This window comes from Jaculus jaculus, chromosome 4 (genome assembly GCF_020740685.1).
Source record: "Jaculus jaculus isolate mJacJac1 chromosome 4, mJacJac1.mat.Y.cur, whole genome shotgun sequence".
NCBI classification, from domain to species: domain Eukaryota; kingdom Metazoa; phylum Chordata; class Mammalia; order Rodentia; family Dipodidae; genus Jaculus; species Jaculus jaculus.
Window position 1 is genome coordinate 81,162,634 of NC_059105.1, and position 18,965 is coordinate 81,181,598.

The 18,965-nt window shown below is 38.5% G+C and overlaps 1 protein-coding gene across 9 annotated transcripts in view; it reads right to left on the bottom strand.

Moving 5' to 3' along the window:
* Pkp4 (plakophilin 4) overlaps nt 1-18,965 on the bottom strand; it is a 247,223-nt gene that overhangs the window by 104,648 nt on the left and 123,610 nt on the right. For 7 of the 9 annotated variants that reach the window (XM_004651863.3, XM_045147110.1, XM_045147109.1 and 4 more), the window contains exon 3: nt 2,069-2,181. The exons of the other annotated variants lie outside the window; for them this stretch is intronic. In XM_004651863.3, the coding sequence (XP_004651920.2) occupies nt 2,069-2,181 (113 nt within the window). The remainder of the gene's footprint in view (nt 1-2,068; nt 2,182-18,965) is intronic. 9 annotated transcript variants of the gene reach the window in all.

Sequence of the window (18,965 nt, forward strand, 5' to 3'; positions counted from 1 at the left end):
CATTAACTATTATATAGTATTAATACATACATTTAAAAATGTTTATAGATAAAATCTTCCTCTATCTCTTCCTAAAGAAGAGATACAGTTTTGAAAACACACCCATGTTGATATATGTATATACTTCATTTAACTATTATACAGCTTACCTACCTACAGCATATATACTATTTCCATACAGATGGATAATTAATTAGTACCAGTATTACTATATAGAGCTTTCAGAATTTTATCATTGGTATCTATTTCTTCCATGAAATTATACTCTTTCTTCCAATCTAATGATTTTTATTCATTTTCAAGGTTTTTGAAGATAAATATTTTAATGCCATTCCTTATCAAATCATAACAAATACAATACATAATGTAAACCTATCCTTTTTGTGCTCTTTAGTGCATCTCTTATTTTGTGCTACACTCAGGTGCAGGCACTTCTCATTTGGGTTTCCAAGGTCTTGTGAAGGTAATTCCACATGTGGATAGCTGTTTAAAGAGATGTTCGTGTGAATGGACATACGCTGGGAAGAATCGTTCTGTCATCTTATTTATATCACTCTTGGGGCCTTTTGATTTGTACTTTAAAATATCTGATTGGGCTTCAAACCCACACACAACATGAACTTGGGTTTTGCCAAGTGTTCAGCCCTTTAAAAGACATAGCTTAATGTAGCGATCAACACATTCAAATGTCTAAACTTGTATATATCCCAAACCTCATTCCTTGGTCTCTGCATTGGCATTACACCTAACTCTAGTATTCATCTCAAGGTTTGACAAGAGCCTTAGGCTTCCTGCAAAGACAGCTCAAAAACTCAGTAGCTAGGGATTTCCTCTCTTGCCATTTCTCCTAGGTACTGGCTATAATTGTTGATCTAGCAAGTACTTCTTTATTACCAAGATAATAATATCTTCCTTGTGCTAGTAATATTGCCAGAATGATGAATTAATTTTCCTATTAATATAAATTCTATTTTTCCATACCAGTTTGTCTATACTTTTTTTAAATTTATAGCATCATATTACTGACTTTGTATACCTTTCAAAAAATAATTCCTTGGTAAATTATTTCATTGGTACCAAAAGGTATAATTAGAAATTCATCATTGTATATCCTGCTTATAATTTTTCTTACTAAAAAAGACTATTTGGATAATTAAACAATGATTACTTATTTTTGTAATTTTAAAAAAAGTTTTATTGACTACCTTTATATGCTTTACTGTCTTAATACACATACCAGTATACACACCTGTCAACGGCCAGGGATGAGAGTTCATTTGAATTTAAGTGACTAATAGTTTGAAAAACATATCAAAAATCAGCTAGAAGAGAAAATCCAGATAGCATTCTATTCAGCAAAGAGTAGTTTTTCTCCTATGAGCTAGAAAGATGCTGAGGAGAACAATTATGTGGCCTGAAATAACTGACACAACTCTTCGTAAGTTTACCACCTGTGATAAACAAACCAAACTTAAGAATGCAAGCAATGCAAGTATTCATAGTACGCTGTTAGAATATGAAGTTACTAGGAAATAAATCCATAGATAAGCAGTGATTTAGCATTTGGAGTATATGGTAGTAATTTACACAATAATGATATTTTAAACAGTAAAAGAGGCCATTTAAATAAAAAATAACAATTGTGATTTTTCAATTACATGCTCATTTTGTAATTACTACACTTGAATACATTAAGCTCATTTTGTATTTACCATATTCAAATACTTTAGATTTCAGAGCAATTAGTTTGTGTAACAGCTTCATAAATTTAAATAAAAACAAAATAAACTGAAGGTACTACTAAAAGTCAACTAAACTTTACCATTTACCATATTTTCCTAGTTTAAAAAAATCCATACCATGTTTTCAGAGAGCCAGCCAAAAAGCTACCCAAATAAACTAGCTTTACCAAATAGTTAACAACTAACTGTGACATTTCCATCACCTGTATCTACATACAACAGCTCAAGCTGCTGAAGGCAGCAGAGTTTCTTCTGCTACAGAAACTTACCAACATACTAATACACGCAACGCGAGGGTGCATAAAGATAGAGCCATGGCCCTGTACCTGGTGCTGGCGATGCTTGGCGATTCTGCTCCAAGCCTACATCTTTCTAGCTGACTGGCAACAATCTGCCTTTCCACTTCCAGTTCTCGGGTGAGTCGTTGAAACTGAAGCTCCTGTGATTCAAGGAAATAAAGGCAGATAAGGCGACTACGTTTGCTGCTAGGGCAGGTATTATGAATGAATGTATGCCACAGGAAACACAGGGACAGATCCATAACATGAAGTTACAGTGGGGCATGGGAGTCAGGTTCTGGTGATAGAAACAATTACCTGCTTGTTTCTGACTGTTTGAAGCTTCAGCACACTAACATACCAGCTTGTTTGGAATTAGAAACACATAGATGTTTATGCCGTTTTTGTTTTTTTAAAATGCTAATTAGGTTTTTGAACTATATTTTAGCACAGTGCCACATTCAACTTAAAATGTACACAGACCTTACTTGTGTTTACATGTAAGTATATGAACCACAGTAAGCTCTTCATTCTCAATGGGTAATTTTTATATTCCTCCTCCTGTACTGTATATCTAGACAGCAATAAAGTCAGTCAGTTTCCATGATGAAAATCACTATACCATGTTTGCTATACAGCCATTTCACTATATAAATTGCCATTCCCAACCCAAAGAAAAAGTGTGGCTAGATCTACCTACAATATAATTGACAAAAAATGTGCTAGCAAGTGCATTCATGTTGTCACTATGTGAAAGGAGTGAAAAAATGAAAAAGAATGAAGCTGAAAAGATGTCTAAAGAAGTTATGTTCTTCAATCTTTGCTGTATCATGAAGGCAAACAAGTTCTTTTCTAACAGAACCAGTGAACTTTATTATTACTTCTTTTATACTTAGTCTGATAGGAATTTAATAAATAAAAAGCATGTTGTGCTATGAAACATCTCAAATCCATTTAAATGTATAACTTTTGATTTTATTTTCAAGTCACAAATAACATCACCAAGAATATCTCAAGATCCTTTGTGCCATTATTTACTTACAAATCTATTCAAAGCAAATGCCAAATAGTAAGTAGTTTAATTTGAGAATGATTGGAGGTTTGATGGTAGGATGTGAACACTACAACTCCAGTAACTATACATTAATATTTATCATAAAAGTTTAATTGAGATTAACTCCCTGTGCAATTAGGCACATGCACAATTACTGATAGAATTAGCTTTGTAAATGCCACAGCTTTTCTTAGAATATTTGTTTAGAAACTATCCCTGAACTCTCTCACTTTCTGACACTGAATCTTTACCCAATGAACCGAGTTGGTGTGTGCACACTGGGCCCTAGCTCAACAGCACTTTACAATATGGCGATGATAAGGAAGTGGGATGATGCCTGTTTCTGCCTGACAATTCCCACATTATTATTATTAGTACCAGGGACAGATCATCTTAGGAAACAGAATTTTGCAGCCTTATACCATTTCTTTGCTCTTAAACCAAATCATATTTTTTTGTGTGTGAAAACTGTCCATGCTTTCATTTATTTTACTTATTAGATTTCTCCTTCCACAGCACTTGACTATCTGTATCAAGCTGGGCCCAGGATGGACCCTAACAAACCCTCCTCCCCCCGCCCCTGGACCATCCTCTTACTTTTAGTGGCAAGTAGGGGTTAAGGGCTGGCTAAATTTTCCTTTTCAGATAGCCAAAAAATTACCTTACCAGGGCAGGATTAAGGTATATTTCAAATAAGAACACAGAAAGAAATATACTCATAGAAAAAAAATTCCATTTGTGACTGCCCATACGACCTTTGAAGCAACCTTGTGAGGGAATGGTTGGTTGGTTGAGGAAATTCCTGGTTGAGGACATAGTTTCCAATAATTCTTTTCTTCAGAGCCAGAAACAAGTGACTTTGCCCGGCCTAGACTGTGACTCAAGATGCCAACACTGACTCCAGAAAACAGGAAGTTCTTTGTCTCCCTTGTAGCCTTCTTATGGCATTACATGAACCAGGTTTCCAGGTCAAGCTCCTCACACACAAACTCCCTCCGTGCTAGCTGTAAACAGCATACTGCATAATCTTTTGCACACTGCTTTAGTGTAAGATTCTGGGTTATCAATACCAGTACATGTAGATATAGCTTATTTACTCACACTGCTTTGTGGCAATATCATTAGTTTCTGGACCTGACCAAGTATGTGACACAATGTTGCAAACTGTTCTGAGAAGCTTAGTCCTAAGCCTTGTTATCAGTTCTTGCAATGAGTGTGAAAATAAAAATTCATTAATCACTACTGGGTGTCTTTCCTGCTTAATCAATCATGCTGGCCTCTGTTTCTTGACACCAGGTACCTGATTGAAGAACCCAGAGAAATCTAAGAAAGTCTGTGCCCATGGTGGAGCTATGGTTCCTATTTACAAATTCAAGATTCACTTCAGGATTCTTATAAGTGGAGTAGAGTCCGTATTATACTCCTATTGGTCAAAGCCCATAGAAACTGAACACTGACTACCTTTATCAAAACCAACTGGCTTAATGTATGCCCACGCTTCTGACCAGTGCCAGAGGGAGGGTATCATCAGGAAGCTAGAAAGCAGGGGACTTAGAAGTAAAATATATGTATGCTTTGTTGCAAAATAATAACTATTACCTCTACAGAACATGAGTTGAACACTGTATGTGATGGTTCCAAGATGTGATGAGGAGGATGTAACCACTGTTCCTACTGTCTCCTTCAACTAACTGATGAGGAAGGCAAGATCATACCATACAGTCATATAGTAACACACTTAAAAATCCCCCCAAAACACTCATTAAGATGATTATGCAGAGATACGCTCTACAAATTTAACATTTTATGTTATTTTCTCCAAACATAAGGCTATGAAGACTGGTCTTTAAATCAGTATCTATAACTGGGCATCTAAATTGCAAGGGGATATACTTCTTTTGAGAAAAGCAAATAAATTAACATTAAGACAGCTTGCCAATTATTTACCATGTGACAATTTCCTCATAGTCTGGCCGAAAAACAAAACAAAATAACCACCCCCCAAAAACAAAACACCAAAAAACCCCAAAAAACAAAAAAACCCAAAATGAACACCCTCACAAACAATTTTTAAAGAAACTGAAGGCTACCAGTATGTTCTAAAATGTAATCTGGTAATTTGTATGATAAAGCTCTGTGCGTTGACCTCATGTCACTCAGGCAAATATGAACGTTCTCTGAGAATGTGCTGAGGAAACAGAGGAAAGCTCCACTTTGACAATGGTTGGTAGAGGACAGAGTTGCAAGGCCCAAGGATGCCCAAGGAAGCACTTTGCTCCAGCTGTCGGTTGAACCTCCCCTTGCTCATGGACGGGCCTCATACAGTGGCTGTTTAAGGTGGCAACAGAAAGACCAGGCCCAAGGCCCCAATTTGCGCAGGGTTCCTTTTGGTCTTGGCTAACGAGGCTTTGCCAGTCTCCTGGCATTTGACATTCTTGCTCTCCAGTCTTGGTCTTCCACCTTCTCCTCCACAGTATAGCTCCATGAAAAATACACTGTATACAAAATTCTACAGTCTTGGGGTAGCTTCTTTTTCCACAGCCATAGAATTTGCTCTCCCTTGTAGCTTTTACATATTGTGAGATAATTTGCAAACACATAAAAGGTATGGACAATCAAACAATGAACCCCTGTGAAACTGAGCAACAAGCCAACTATCACAGGTCTTATGGTTGTGCTACATTTGCTTCAGGTTTATTGAGAACTAAAATGTCACAATTTTATTCACAAACACAATAAAATCCCTCTGGTTTCTTTCTCTCAGCTCCTACTCTCTTCTTTCCTCAGCCAAAGAAATCATTACCCTGCTTTTGGTATACATCTTCTCATGAATATTTTATGTTACTGATTCTGCATATTTATAGTTCCATAAATGATATGTGCTACTTGTTATATCTGCACAATTTATGTAAATAGCATACTGTATAGTTTTTTTGCAGTCTGCTTTTACTGAAATAAGATTTTTGAATTATCAGTACCAGTGCAGGTAGATCTAGCTCATTTACTTTCATTGCTTAATAGTAAAGGACAGTAACACAGGTATTTTATGTTCTCATCATGAGGTACCCTTGAATTGTTTCTTTGCTTATGCAGTTATAAGCTTTCTATATAACATTCATTTTTATTAGTTTTTAAAAATATTTTTTATTTCTTTGCAAGCAGAAAGATAGAAGAGAGGAAGAATAGGCATGCCAGAGCCTTTAGTTACTGCAAATAAAATCCAGATGCATGCACCACTTTGTGCATCTAGCTTTATATGGGTACTGAGGATCGAACTGGGGTAGTTAGGCTTTGCAGGTAAACACCTTAACTGCTGAGCCATCTCTCCAGCCCCATAACAAATATTTTGTATAAACCCTCTTGTGCACATGAGCGTGACTTCTCCAAAGTAGAGGTGAGAGGGTAAATTTCTGGGCTCAAAGATATTCACATCATCAGTTTTGCTTGATAATACTATGGGGATACTTGTCAAAGTAGTTGAACCAACTAACGTTTCAGTTAGAAGTACAGGGGAGTTCTAATTTCTCCGCATTCTCATTTTCCTTAATATCAGTTTGCATTTGATGATTAACCCTATTTTTTGTCCTTTATTGTACTTATGCTTTATTTTGCATTTACTTGATTACCAACCTCTTGTCTTAGGTTTCCTGACTATTTTAGGTTTTTGAATTTCATGACTATCAGAATCTCGGGGAGAAATTTCTTCTTACTGCTACCACTCAGGCCTGTCCTCTTCAATAAGACAGGTTTCTTATTATCCTATATGAATAGCAGAGTTCTCCAACGTCCTAGCCCTGGACCATACTTTCCATTCTGGGCAGCCCCTATCTGTCAGCATATATCTGTGACCAAAAATGTAAAAGGAGAGAATATTTATTTGGCTCATAGTTTCAGGTGGGAGTTCATCATGGCAATGAGAGCATGGAAGAACAGAGCATGCCCTATCAGGGCAGGAAGGGGACCTGGAAGAGTGCCACCAAGGACTCTAGTGATCTACTTATTCCAGTTAGGTCCCAGTTGCTCACGTTTCCAGATTCTCCCTGCTAGGAGCCAAGCCCTCAGCATATGGACATGTGTGTATGGGGTGGGTGTTCATCCTCAAAGCACAGCAATCACCTAGCTCTGACAGTCACTTCACGGGCAGATGTGCTTTACTGCTTACTTAGTTGAAGTCTCTTTGATTTTAGTGAATTCCTTCCTTTCTTTCCAATTTAAGTCTGCTTTCAAACACAGAAAGTAAAAATGCTTCTCAGGTGAAGAACAGCTTAGGATACTGGCTCTAAAGTATAGCATTTTCTCTCTCGATTTTTTTCTGAGACAAATCTTGGGTAATTCTTTTGTATTCCTATTAGAAGTGTTCTGTTTAGGTTTTATTTCATATAGTAAGTTTTCCCCAAAGAAAAAGTTTTCCATTTCTGAGATCTATGGTTGGGTCTTTTGTTATCCACCTGTACCTGCATGTACATGTAGAGCGAAATATCTTTTCTCTCCTTGTTTCCCCTTCTTACATGGGTTTACCTTTTCTGAAAATCTCAGGTTCCTCAATCTTAAATGAGTGACTCCAGTGCTTCCTTGAAACAGAAATACTAAGGTCTGCAAATCTATGTACAAGGCTACGGTGCCCTTCCTCTCTCTGGCTTCAAGAAGCCTTCAGTATTAGGCACTTCACTCCCATTTCCTCTGATAGCAGGAGCAACCCCACTCCAGTTTTTGACCTCAAAGACCCTGAGGCTGGTATTAAAACTAGGGCCCACTTTACCCTCTTGTGGTTGAATTGCCTCTGTCACCCTCATGACATCCTCACTGATGGCAATACTGCCACATCTCCTGAGGATTTCTAACTATACCCTATGGAAGTTTCATTCTAGTTTACAAATGCTTCTTTTACCCAGAATATTCTCCAGCTCTGAGTTGCTAACAATTCTCTCCAGCCTTTAACTGCAATGTAGTTTTTTTTAAAGATATTTATTTTTCAGACAACTGTTTTAGGAGTGAACTACATTGCTTATAGAAGGGAGTTGGAGTTCTGCTGGCTGCACACTGGCTCAACTTATGAGCATGAAGTGTGTATAATATTCCTCACTGTCGGTATGTTATGCAGTTGTCCTCACTTCAGCAAAACTGGTAATTACATACCTTCTTACGTTCCCGGCATTAGTCATGTTCTTTTTTATCTTCCTACTGGTAAAGACCATTGTTTCCCCAAATACGTGCAAAGATTCACTAAGCTTTGAGGTAAAAACCCTACAGCTACACATTTGCATCTCTGCCATATGTGTACTTCATGTTGTCTGACTCATTACTGTAGGAGAAACTATAATGGTTACTACAACTACGATGCTGACACTTAAAATAGATCAGAAGGCACTCCTAACTACTAGGCCATTCTCATGGCTTTTTGTCCCCACAGCCACAAGTTCTCTTCCAAGTTTAGTGGAAGGAATACTCTCTTTTCCTTTATTTTTTATTTTTTACTTACTTATTAGAGGGGGGGAGGAGAGGGGGAGAGAATGGGCATGCTTGCCTGCAATGCCTAACAACCTGAGTTTGATTCCTTAGTAACCACATAATGCCAGATTCACAAAGCGGTGTGTGCTAGAGGCCCTGGTAAACTCATATTCAACCCCCCACCCACAAATAAATAATAATAATAATTGAAATACATTCCCATGCCAATAATCCCAGCAGGAAAATACTAAGTATGTTTCATACCAAAAGAAGAAAACTAACATGGCCATTACATGATATAACCAGCAATTCAAAAACACTGTTACTGGAACCATTGCTGATTTTATTTTTTAAATTTTTTTTGTTTATTTTATTTATTTGAGAGTGACAGAGAGACAGTGAGAGAGAAAGAGGCAGATAGATAGAGAGAGAATGGGCATGCCAGGGCCTCCAGCCGCTGAAAACAAACTCCAGACATGTGCGCACCCTTGTGCATCTGGCTAATGTGGGTCCTGGGGAATCAAGCCTCGAACCAGGGTCCTTAGGCTTCAGAGGCAAGCGCTTAACCGCTAAGCCATTTCTCCAGCCCCCATTGCTGATTTTAAAAAAATGATATACTTTTCTTTCTTGGTAAATTAGGAGTTTTACATATGTGTTATTTTTAAGGTAAAGAACACTGGTCAGGATATGCCCCATTCCAGTGGCATGTTATGGCATTTGACCTTCTTTCTCATATTACAAAAAATGAATAAATGATTATCATGATCATATCTTTGAGGGTCTTGAACCAGACAATTATTTTAATTAATTAATTAATTTGAGAACGACAGACACAGAAAGACAGATAGAGGGAGAGAGAGAGAGAATGGGCGCGCCAGGGCTTCCAGCCTCTGCAAACGAACTCCAGACGCGTGCGCCCCCTTGTGCATCTGGCTAACGTGGGACCTGGGGAACCGAGCCTCGAACCGGGGTCCTTAGGCTTCACAGGCAAGCGCTTAACCACTAAGCCATCTCTCCAGCCCAAGACAATTATTTTAAAAATGAGCTGATACTAAAGCCCACTGGCATGCAGGATGTCCGAAGCTTAATGCTAAGCACCACTCCCTGTACTCTCCCCCAAAATCTAAATCTAAATTTTGGCTTCTTTCTTTAATCTATGTTGGTATTAAAACCAAAGCATCCATATTTACAAGGGTCCTTCACTTACTCTGCTTTAAGATGTCAGTTAGTAGCAAAGAGGTGACTTACTGTTTTCACCATCTTTCACAATTTAATAACATCTATGATACATAATTACAGAAATAAGTAGGAACATAAGGTCTGTCTTCTGTACTAATGAGTTGCTTTTGTCAAAAGGAAATAAACATCAAAGAGACTTGAAAAACTGATGTTGCCTTTCTCAAATCAAGAACATCCCTGTGTCTGAATATACTAAAAGGAGATATTCCTCTGGGAGTGAAGGTTAGACTTGGGAAATGCTGCCTACAGGATTCTTTATATTGGTAATTCAGTGATCCTGGCATATTATAAGTTTGATTAGTCTACCAGTAGGAATCTAGTTTGTTTCTGTTCCACACAGCACTTCTTTGATTCACTGAAATTAGTTATACTTTCTCCATGGTCACAGGAAAACTTAGGTCCCTTTTGTTAACTATCTCTGTTTCACTACTCAGACGTGATATGTATTGATACCCTTCTTTGTGGTTGGTGTAACTTTTTTTGAGAAGTATATGTAGAAGTCAAAGCCAACTGGAATCACTGGAGCTAAAAAGGAGAACCATTATTTTGGCTCCTGCTCCCAGACCACAGGAGAGATAGATGACAGGCAGGATTTCTAGCATGTTTTATAGTGACCCTCTGGTAAGCCACCTATCTTCTTGATCAGGAAGGACATGAGACTGGACGAAAACTGGTGTACAAATTACAAGAGGAGAGTCAAAACAGAGAAAAATGGTCTTCCAGGCTTCCCAGAAAGCCACTTGGTCAGGCCAGCCCTGATTCATCCTAACAGACAGCACCAATACAGAGTACCATAGAGCTCCTCTCAGTTCCTTAGAGTCTCTTGGAGAGCCACTATTGACCTTTAAAAATACATATTTGCTTATCTTACTCCTGTCAGAATGGCTATTATTAAGAAAACAAATGACAACAAATGCTAGCGAGGATGCAAAAAAAGGGTAACCGTTCTACACTCTTGGTGGGAATGTAGTTTGGTACAGCCATTGTGAAAAGCAGTGTGGAGGCTACTGAGATAGCTACAAGTAGATTTACCATATGACCCAGCTATAACACTCCTAGGCATATATCCTAAGGACTCTTCCCACTACCTTAGAGATACTTGCACAACCATGTTCACTGTAGCTAGGAAATGGAGCCAGCACAGATGTGCCTCCTCAGGTGAATGGATAATAAAGATGTGGTACATTTACACAATGGAGTTCTATTCAGGGTAAAGAAAAATGAAATTATGAAATTTGTAGGAAAATGGACAGACCTGGAAAGGGTTATATTTAGTGAGGTAACCCAGGTCCAGAAAGCCAAACATCACACATTCTCTCTGATGCGTGGATCCTAGCTACAAATGTTTAGACTTGTGTGTGAGTTGGAACCAAAAATCGGTAGCAGAGGCTAGAAAGCTAGAAAAAGGCTGTAAGGGAGTGAGCAGGAGGAAGGACTTAAGGGGATGGTATTGTATACATGTAAGTAAAAGAACAGATTACAGGGAGTGGAATGGCCTAAGTGAAGGCCAGGGGAAGAGACCGAGTAAAAGAAGGGGCACTGTGCTATTATCTCTCCTTCTCCCAGTGCATTTACCTGCCTCCAATTGTCTAATTTCCAGATCTCCTCAGCATGGTACCTGTCAAAAATTAGGAGTTTCCCAGACTTGGAAAGCTAGTTTTGAGAAGCTATTTAACAGTCTAATAATATTTTCAAGTGTTAAGCTAGCAATGTCTTCTCGCTTTCATTTAGCTTTCTTCCTAAAAAGTCAAATGTATATAAGTGCTACATAAAAAAATGGGATTACAGGTATCTCAGAAGGATAACTCTTCTGCTAGTTGAGATTTGCAGAACATATTACATACAATGCTTTATACTGAGGAGTCCTACTAGTCAAGTGCTGAGGAAAAGGGATGCAATGATGCAAGTTAAGTACTTGGAGCCAGTGTCAGTTGTCAGTGGTAACTGTTGCTATTAATTACCAACAAGGAAGTCATTTGGTAGAAATCATGTCAAAATTGTTATTCTTTTTATTAAAATGCAATGCTTTGGACATTTGGTTAGTTATTACTCTAAATTTCACAAAGAAATTAAGAGTAATAGAAATTACAACAATAACATTTCAACTGATTTCCTAGTATATGTGTATTTTAAAGCTACTAAGACCAATGCATGTTGCCTAATGTTGGCTGATTATTTGAGGGTTAATTGACTACATAGCATGTGATAATAATGTGCATCAATCATCATTTGCTGAAATGGAAAATTAAGAAGAACAAATGGCTCGCTTCTCATTTTCTCTATGTAGACTCTTATGGCACACCCAATAAAAATATAAAACAGTAAGTGAAACTAGTCTAATTCTAACCTTTCTTCAGTACACCTAGCAAATAGTACCAGGGGATGGGAGGCCAGTATTAAAAATGATTAATTTAACATTTGGTTTGTAACTTAATGAAATATATCGGGGAAGGAAACAAACACCATCAATCTCAGGTGGATGCTTTTTTATGTCTATGCTTGGTTTACTTTTAAAATTGTTCCTTCAGCTCTGCAGGTAGTTTAGAACTAAAGTATGTAAGGGGAGGGAGGGAAGATAAGAATTGGAATGTGAATTTCTTTTGTTTTCTTTTTTTTAAATTAATTATTTATTTATTTGAGAGCGACAGACACAGGGAGAAAGACAGATAGAGGGAGAGAGAGAATGGGCGCGCCAGGGCTTCCAGCCTCTGCAAACGAACTCCAGACGCGTGCGCCCCCTTGTGCATCTGGCTAATGTGGGACCTGGGGAACTGAGCCTTGAACTAGGGTCCTTAGGCTTCACAGGCAAGCGCTTAACCGCTAAGCCATCTCTCCAGCCCAGAATGTGAATTTCTTACCTGTGAACTAACCAATTAAAATGTCCCTTGAAAAGGCTGGTTACCTGGCTAAAGCAATTACAGAAATGATTTGTTGTTTTTTTAATCATTGTAGTTTTTCTTTTTATACATAAATGTGTAATATTCATACATGTATATGCTTATATGCATATGCACGTGGAGGCCACAATTATACATTGGGTGTTTTCCTTAGTAAAGGCCTACCTTATCCATTGAGACAGAGTGTTTCACTGAACTGGGAGCTCACTGATTTGACTAGTTCGCTGGCTAGTAAGCCCTGGGACCCTTCTGGATCTGGGTTCCCAGCAGTGGGATTACAGGCACATGCCACATACCTCAGCACTTTACTTGACTGATCTATCTCCCCAGCCCACACATATCAGTCTTGAATTGAGCAACTGTTGGGTGCAAGAGGCCAAATAACTGACTTGCTCAAAGTCACATAATGAGGAAGAAAATACTGGATCAGGATTCTAAATTCTTGCTCTACTATAGGAAGCTGAAACATTATAAAGTTTCATTTTCTGGTCCTGGAGGTTATATTTAGGACTAAAATTGACTTTACTATTTCAAAGCCCTTTTCCAGTGAAATAAAGCCCTAGAATATAAAAAGAAGTAAATAGTCAGGTACAAATACACAGGGTAACTTGCTGATGACCAAAGGGGGAATGGAATTTATGGGAAAAGAACTGCTGGGTTAACTGGTGAAGATCGAGCTAGTTCATTGCCTTTAAACACACACACACACACACACACACTCTCTCTCTCTCTCTCTCTCTCTCTCTCTCTCTCTCTCTCTCTCTCTCAAAACCATGAAAGAATCCAAGCCAAACCCTGCATGAAGGAGATCACATAAAGAAAGTTAAACAATGTGAGGGCCTGGCAGGTATGAATGAGGTTCATGAATGAGGTTCTAGGTTCCATGTCCACACTGCAGAAAAAAGTCCAATGACATAATAAAGAAAGGAGGAAGAGTTACATGGTTCAAATCAGAAAAAAGTGTCAGCAAGCAGACCACCAAAGTGTAAATGCTAATTAATGTTGGGAAAAGCTACTCATTAGTAAAGAAAAATAAAATAACAATCTGGTATTTTACATGATATTGGTAAACACTAAAAAATATGGTGCCATCCAGGGCAGTAGAGGTGCCAGGGATCTGGGCACCTGCACAACCTGGTAATGAGAATGTGATTTGCTCTAAAGCTTTGGGAAATCAATCTCATAATAGCTATTAAAAGAAAATGCACATATTCCCTATGATACTGTCATTTTAGTTTGGGTTCCTAGTCTAGAGAGATTATTAAATTGTGTCACTGTAATAATTTGAATATACATCTACAGGGTGGCATCCTAACAAACTGGATCTCCACACTAGAGTATAGTATGTAATAATTAAACATAATGGGTTTAATTGCTGTATTTTGCTTCAGAAGGACCATTATACTTGATTAAGTGAAAAAGCCAATGAAGCCCAACATATATTTCTCTTAAAGCTGGGCATGGTGGCATATACCTTTAATCCCAGCACTCCAGAGGCAGAGGTCGGTGGATCACTGTGAGTTCGAGGAGGCCACCCTGATACTTCATTATGTATTATTCTAGCTCAGCCTGGGCTAGAGTGAAACCATACCTCAAAAAACTAAGCAAACAAACAAACAAACAAAAAAAAACCCCAAAACCCTGTATGGATTTGTTTGAGTGTGGAGGTAACTGTGAGAAGAGACACTGTGGGTCAGCAAGCCTGGTAAGCTTGAAGGTGGGATTGAGAAAGAGTGTTAGAGATTATTTTAATGTTTTTTAAAAAAAACTTTTTGTTCTTTTTTATTAATTTATTTGAGTGTGACAGATAGAAAGAGAAAGAAAAAGATAGAGAAAGAGAGAGAGAGAGAAAATGGGCACACCAGAGCCTCCAGCCACTGCGAATGAACTCTGGACACATATGCCCCTTTGTGCATCGGGCTAACGTGGATCCTGGGGAATTGAGCCTCGAACCAGGGTCCTTAGACTTCACAGACAAGTGCTTAACCGCTAAGCCATCTCTCCAGCCCTATTTTTATGTCTATACTATCATGCTGGTATTTGGCTTCTTTCATTAAATCTTATTTAGGAGCTGGAGAGAGATGGCTTAGCAATGGAGGCACTTGCCTGTGAAGCTGAAGGACCCATATTCAACTCTCCAGGTTCCATGTAAGCCAGACGCATGAGAAGCTGCACCTGGAGTTCGGTTACAGTGGCTGGTGGCCCTGGTATGCCAGTTCTCACACTCTCACATTAAAAAGAAAAAGCCAGGCATGATGGTGCATGCCTTTAATCCCAGCACTCAGGAGGCAGAAGTAGGAGGATCACCGTGAGTTGGAGGCCACCCTGAGACTACATAGAGAATTCCAGTTCAGCCTGAGCTAAAGTGAGACTCTACCTAAAAAAAAAAAAAAAAAAAAAAAAAAAAGACAATCTGTTAGGCTTAACTCAAAAGGAAAAAGCTTATTTAGAAAATTAAGAACAACAAAGAATGAAAGAGCTAAAGAAATAAGAAGTATTATTTGCATCTAGCATCTACCAGAACAGATTCTATCAGGAGCCAGGTGCTAGTTCCAGAAAAACAGTATTCTGATTGACAGTACCAGTGATATTTTTGTTTTGCTTTGCTTTTTTCTAAAACCCTTAGAGTATACTCATTGAATTTTCATAATATTCTAATAACAAGTAACCATACTGGTAAGATATAACAATGTATTACATTGGTTAGGAGTATGGAGAAATGTTGCTGTGGTGATGTAAGTTGGTGAAGCTTTGGAAGGCAATTGAATCAATCCCCAAATACACATACAACCCCATCAGTTTCAATGCTGAAGCTGTTATATGTATTTGAAAGTGTACACAAACCTAGTCATATAAAGCTGAAAATAACCATGAAGCCATCAATTAGGGACTGATTACACACTGCACAAATATATGACAGTACTATATGCAATTGTTAGAAATGTGTTGATTGGAAAGGACTTCCAAAATTACTACAGAAAATGCAACCAGTAAACTTATTAATATTTTTAAAGAAATTTTATCTATGGTTGAATATGCAGAAAACTTTTTTTTTTTCTTTTGGTTTTTCAAGGTATGGTCTCACTCTAGCTCAGGCTGACCTGAAATTAACTCTATATTCTCACCGTGGCCTCAAACTCATGGCAATCCTCCTACTGCTTCCCGAGTGCTGGGATTAAAGGTGTGCGCCACCACACCCAGCTGCAGAAAACATTTTTGATGTATTTGCAAGAAACTTAATTTTAAAGATGGTTTTAAATTTGGGGACAAAGGACTGGATGTTTCTAGGGTTATTTATTTTTACTCTACAGTTTGCTGTGAATATTTTATTCTTCTTGCCTTAGATATTTATTTGTTATTAATTTTCATAAGAAAAAGCAATGACAAGATCAGCTAGACAAACTTGTGTGACTGCCAAAAATTTTTATACAAATAGCAAAGTAGGACCTTAGATAGTCAAATAGGAAAAATAAAGTCTTTCCTGGAAGGACTGGTGAGTCTGGGGATCTTCTCTTCCCAGAAAGTGACCAGAGCCATGCTTAAAGACAGAGAACCTCTGAAAATTGGCACTGCACTCTCAGGACTGGACATTATAAAGAGGAAAAGAAAAGAACAAAGGATGACAAAAGTTGTGGGTGGTAACCACAAAGGGAAGAGACACTGGGACAAAGTCTTCTCTACAGTGGAGACCACTATCTTCAAAACTGGAGCACAGCTAAAAAGGCACATTTTTAAAAGACCTGGTATGGTGGTTTGATTCAGGTGTCCTCCATAAACTTAGGTGTATTCCCAGCTGATGGAGATTTGGGAATTAACACCTCCAGGAAGCAGTGTATTGTTGGGGTGGGCTTATGGGTATTATAGCCAGTTTCCCCATACCAGTGTTTGCCACACTCTCCTGTTGCTATGGTCCACCTTATGTTGGCCAGGGGGTGATGTCCACCCCTCTGTTCATGCCATCATTCTCCCCTGCCATCGTGGAGCTTCCTCTCGAGCCAGTAAGCCAAAATAAAAAAATAAACCTCTTTTTCCTACAAGGTGCTCTTGGTTGGGTGATTGCTACCAGCAATGCTACCCTGACTGCAATACCTGGGTTGATTCAGCAGGTTGGTGACTCCAAACCCTCTGTGAGCCACACTCTTGGGTAACTCAGAGCAAGTGCCACTGGACTATAGCTGAAACCAGGGCAGCAGAAGAAACTTTGAATGAGAACTGGGTAGTATTCAGTGAGGTGGGGCCTGTTGGAGATAAAGTCTGCTGGGGAAGTTATCCATAGTTTCTAAGTAGTATACCCAGAATCTGGATGGGAAGCCCAGATGTGGGAGCAGCATTCCCAAGTGGACACCTAAAGGTCTGCCCATATGTCTGAGAAGCATCTGACATCCAATCCATAAAGGACCACTGAGGGGAGGGACACCAAGGCATAACCAATGACGCAAGGTTGCATTCAGACTCAGCTTTGTGTTGCTTTGTTCTCTTCCTCTCCCTTCCCTGCTCAATCTCTTATAACCACAGGCACATAAGAAGAATTTGATGCTGAAGGCATTCTCCCAAATCTAGGGAAAGACATGCCCATTCAAGTACAGGAGGCATCTAGAACACCAAACAAAGTCAGATGAACGTTCTCATGTCAGTCAGCACACTAAACATAGAGAACAAGAAAATACATTGCAAGAAACAAACACTAAGAAACACATGAAGGCAGGCCCATCAGAATAACCACAACATCTCAACAAAAAATTTTAAAAGCCAAAGGACTGGGAATGATATGTTTAAGCTCTGAAAGATAACAATTGCAATCTCAGACTACTATACCCAGCAAATCCATCCATTAAAACAACTGGAAACTCAGACTGCTATACTCAGCAAATCCACCCATTAACACTGAGAGACAGAAAAAAAACAAACAAACAAACAAACAAAATGGCCCATGATAAAACAAAAACAAAAAACAGGCTAATGAATTCAGGACCGTTCAAACAACACTATAGAAGGTACATGAAGAAATCCACTGTATGGAAGGGAAAGATACACACATCCATGAAGCCACAGGAAAGATTAAAGCAAACTAGGACCTGAGTTAGGTAGATGAGTAAGAGGAAACCACCAAACAAAATGAACAAACTGACAGGAGTTAACTAACATGTACCTTTCAATAACAACTCTGAATTTCAATGATTCCACAACTAAAGGACATAGACTAACAGCCTGGGGGAAAAAAAAAAGCAGGAGCCATATATTTGTTGCCCCCCCCCCCGAAATGTATGTAGCCATCAATGACAGATGTAACCTAAGGTATTCTAAGCAAATGGAGTCAACAAGCAATCAGGCAGCACTATTTTCACATTTGTCAAAATAGACTCCAAACCAAAATTAGAAGACATAAAGGAGGTCATTTCATACTAAGGGAGGAAGAGGGAGTAGAGACCGAGGGGCACTGGGTATCTGAGCTCCATCATCCAAAAGAATGTAATTGTGTAACCTGGGATGTCTACTTGGGACTTCCAGGGGCAAAGTGGCCCACAACTGATAGCGAAACAAACTGAGGAAATCTCTCAAAATGCAGAGAACTAAATAAAAATAGCAAACCAGAAAGGTCAAAACATAGCTCCATTTTAAGATGCTGAGTAAAACTAGCTCCCTAGAAAGCCAGTGAGCACGAAAATCTGCAGGTGCTGATGAGACTACAGAGCTTGTCACCTACTTCCTGGTTGGTATAAGACAAATGACAAATGCCTCACTGGCTTGAAACCTTCTAAGACCTAATTAATTGCATGAAAGCTGTACTGGAATTGCACAAAAGCTATATTGGACTTTTAAGTCTCATTCAAAGCTTCTAATCATAGATTCTAGTTCTAATATCCTTGAGTAGGAGTTGGCATTTTTTTTTTTTCTATAAAAAGCAGATAAACAGTAAATACTTTAGGCCTTGTGGACCACAGACAGGTCTCTGTCACAGCTAGTTACCTTTATTCTGGGAGTAGGAAAGTAGAAAGAGTCACATAAGTGAATGGCCATGGGTGGGCTACAGTAAGACTTAATTTATTGATGCTGAAATTAGACTCTCATTAATGCCTCTAGTGTTGCCAAAAATTATTTATCTTTTAATTATTTTCAGCCATTAAACAAATCTACAAAATATTTTTCTCCTGCAGCCTGAAAACAGCAGGTGGAAAGTCAGATATGGCCTGTGGACCATGGTTTTCCAGTTCTTGTTCTAGGAATAAATGCATATAAGCCTAATTCACACTTGGCAAGCATATAATTTCGAGACTAGAACAAAAATTGATGGATGATAAGATCTGGG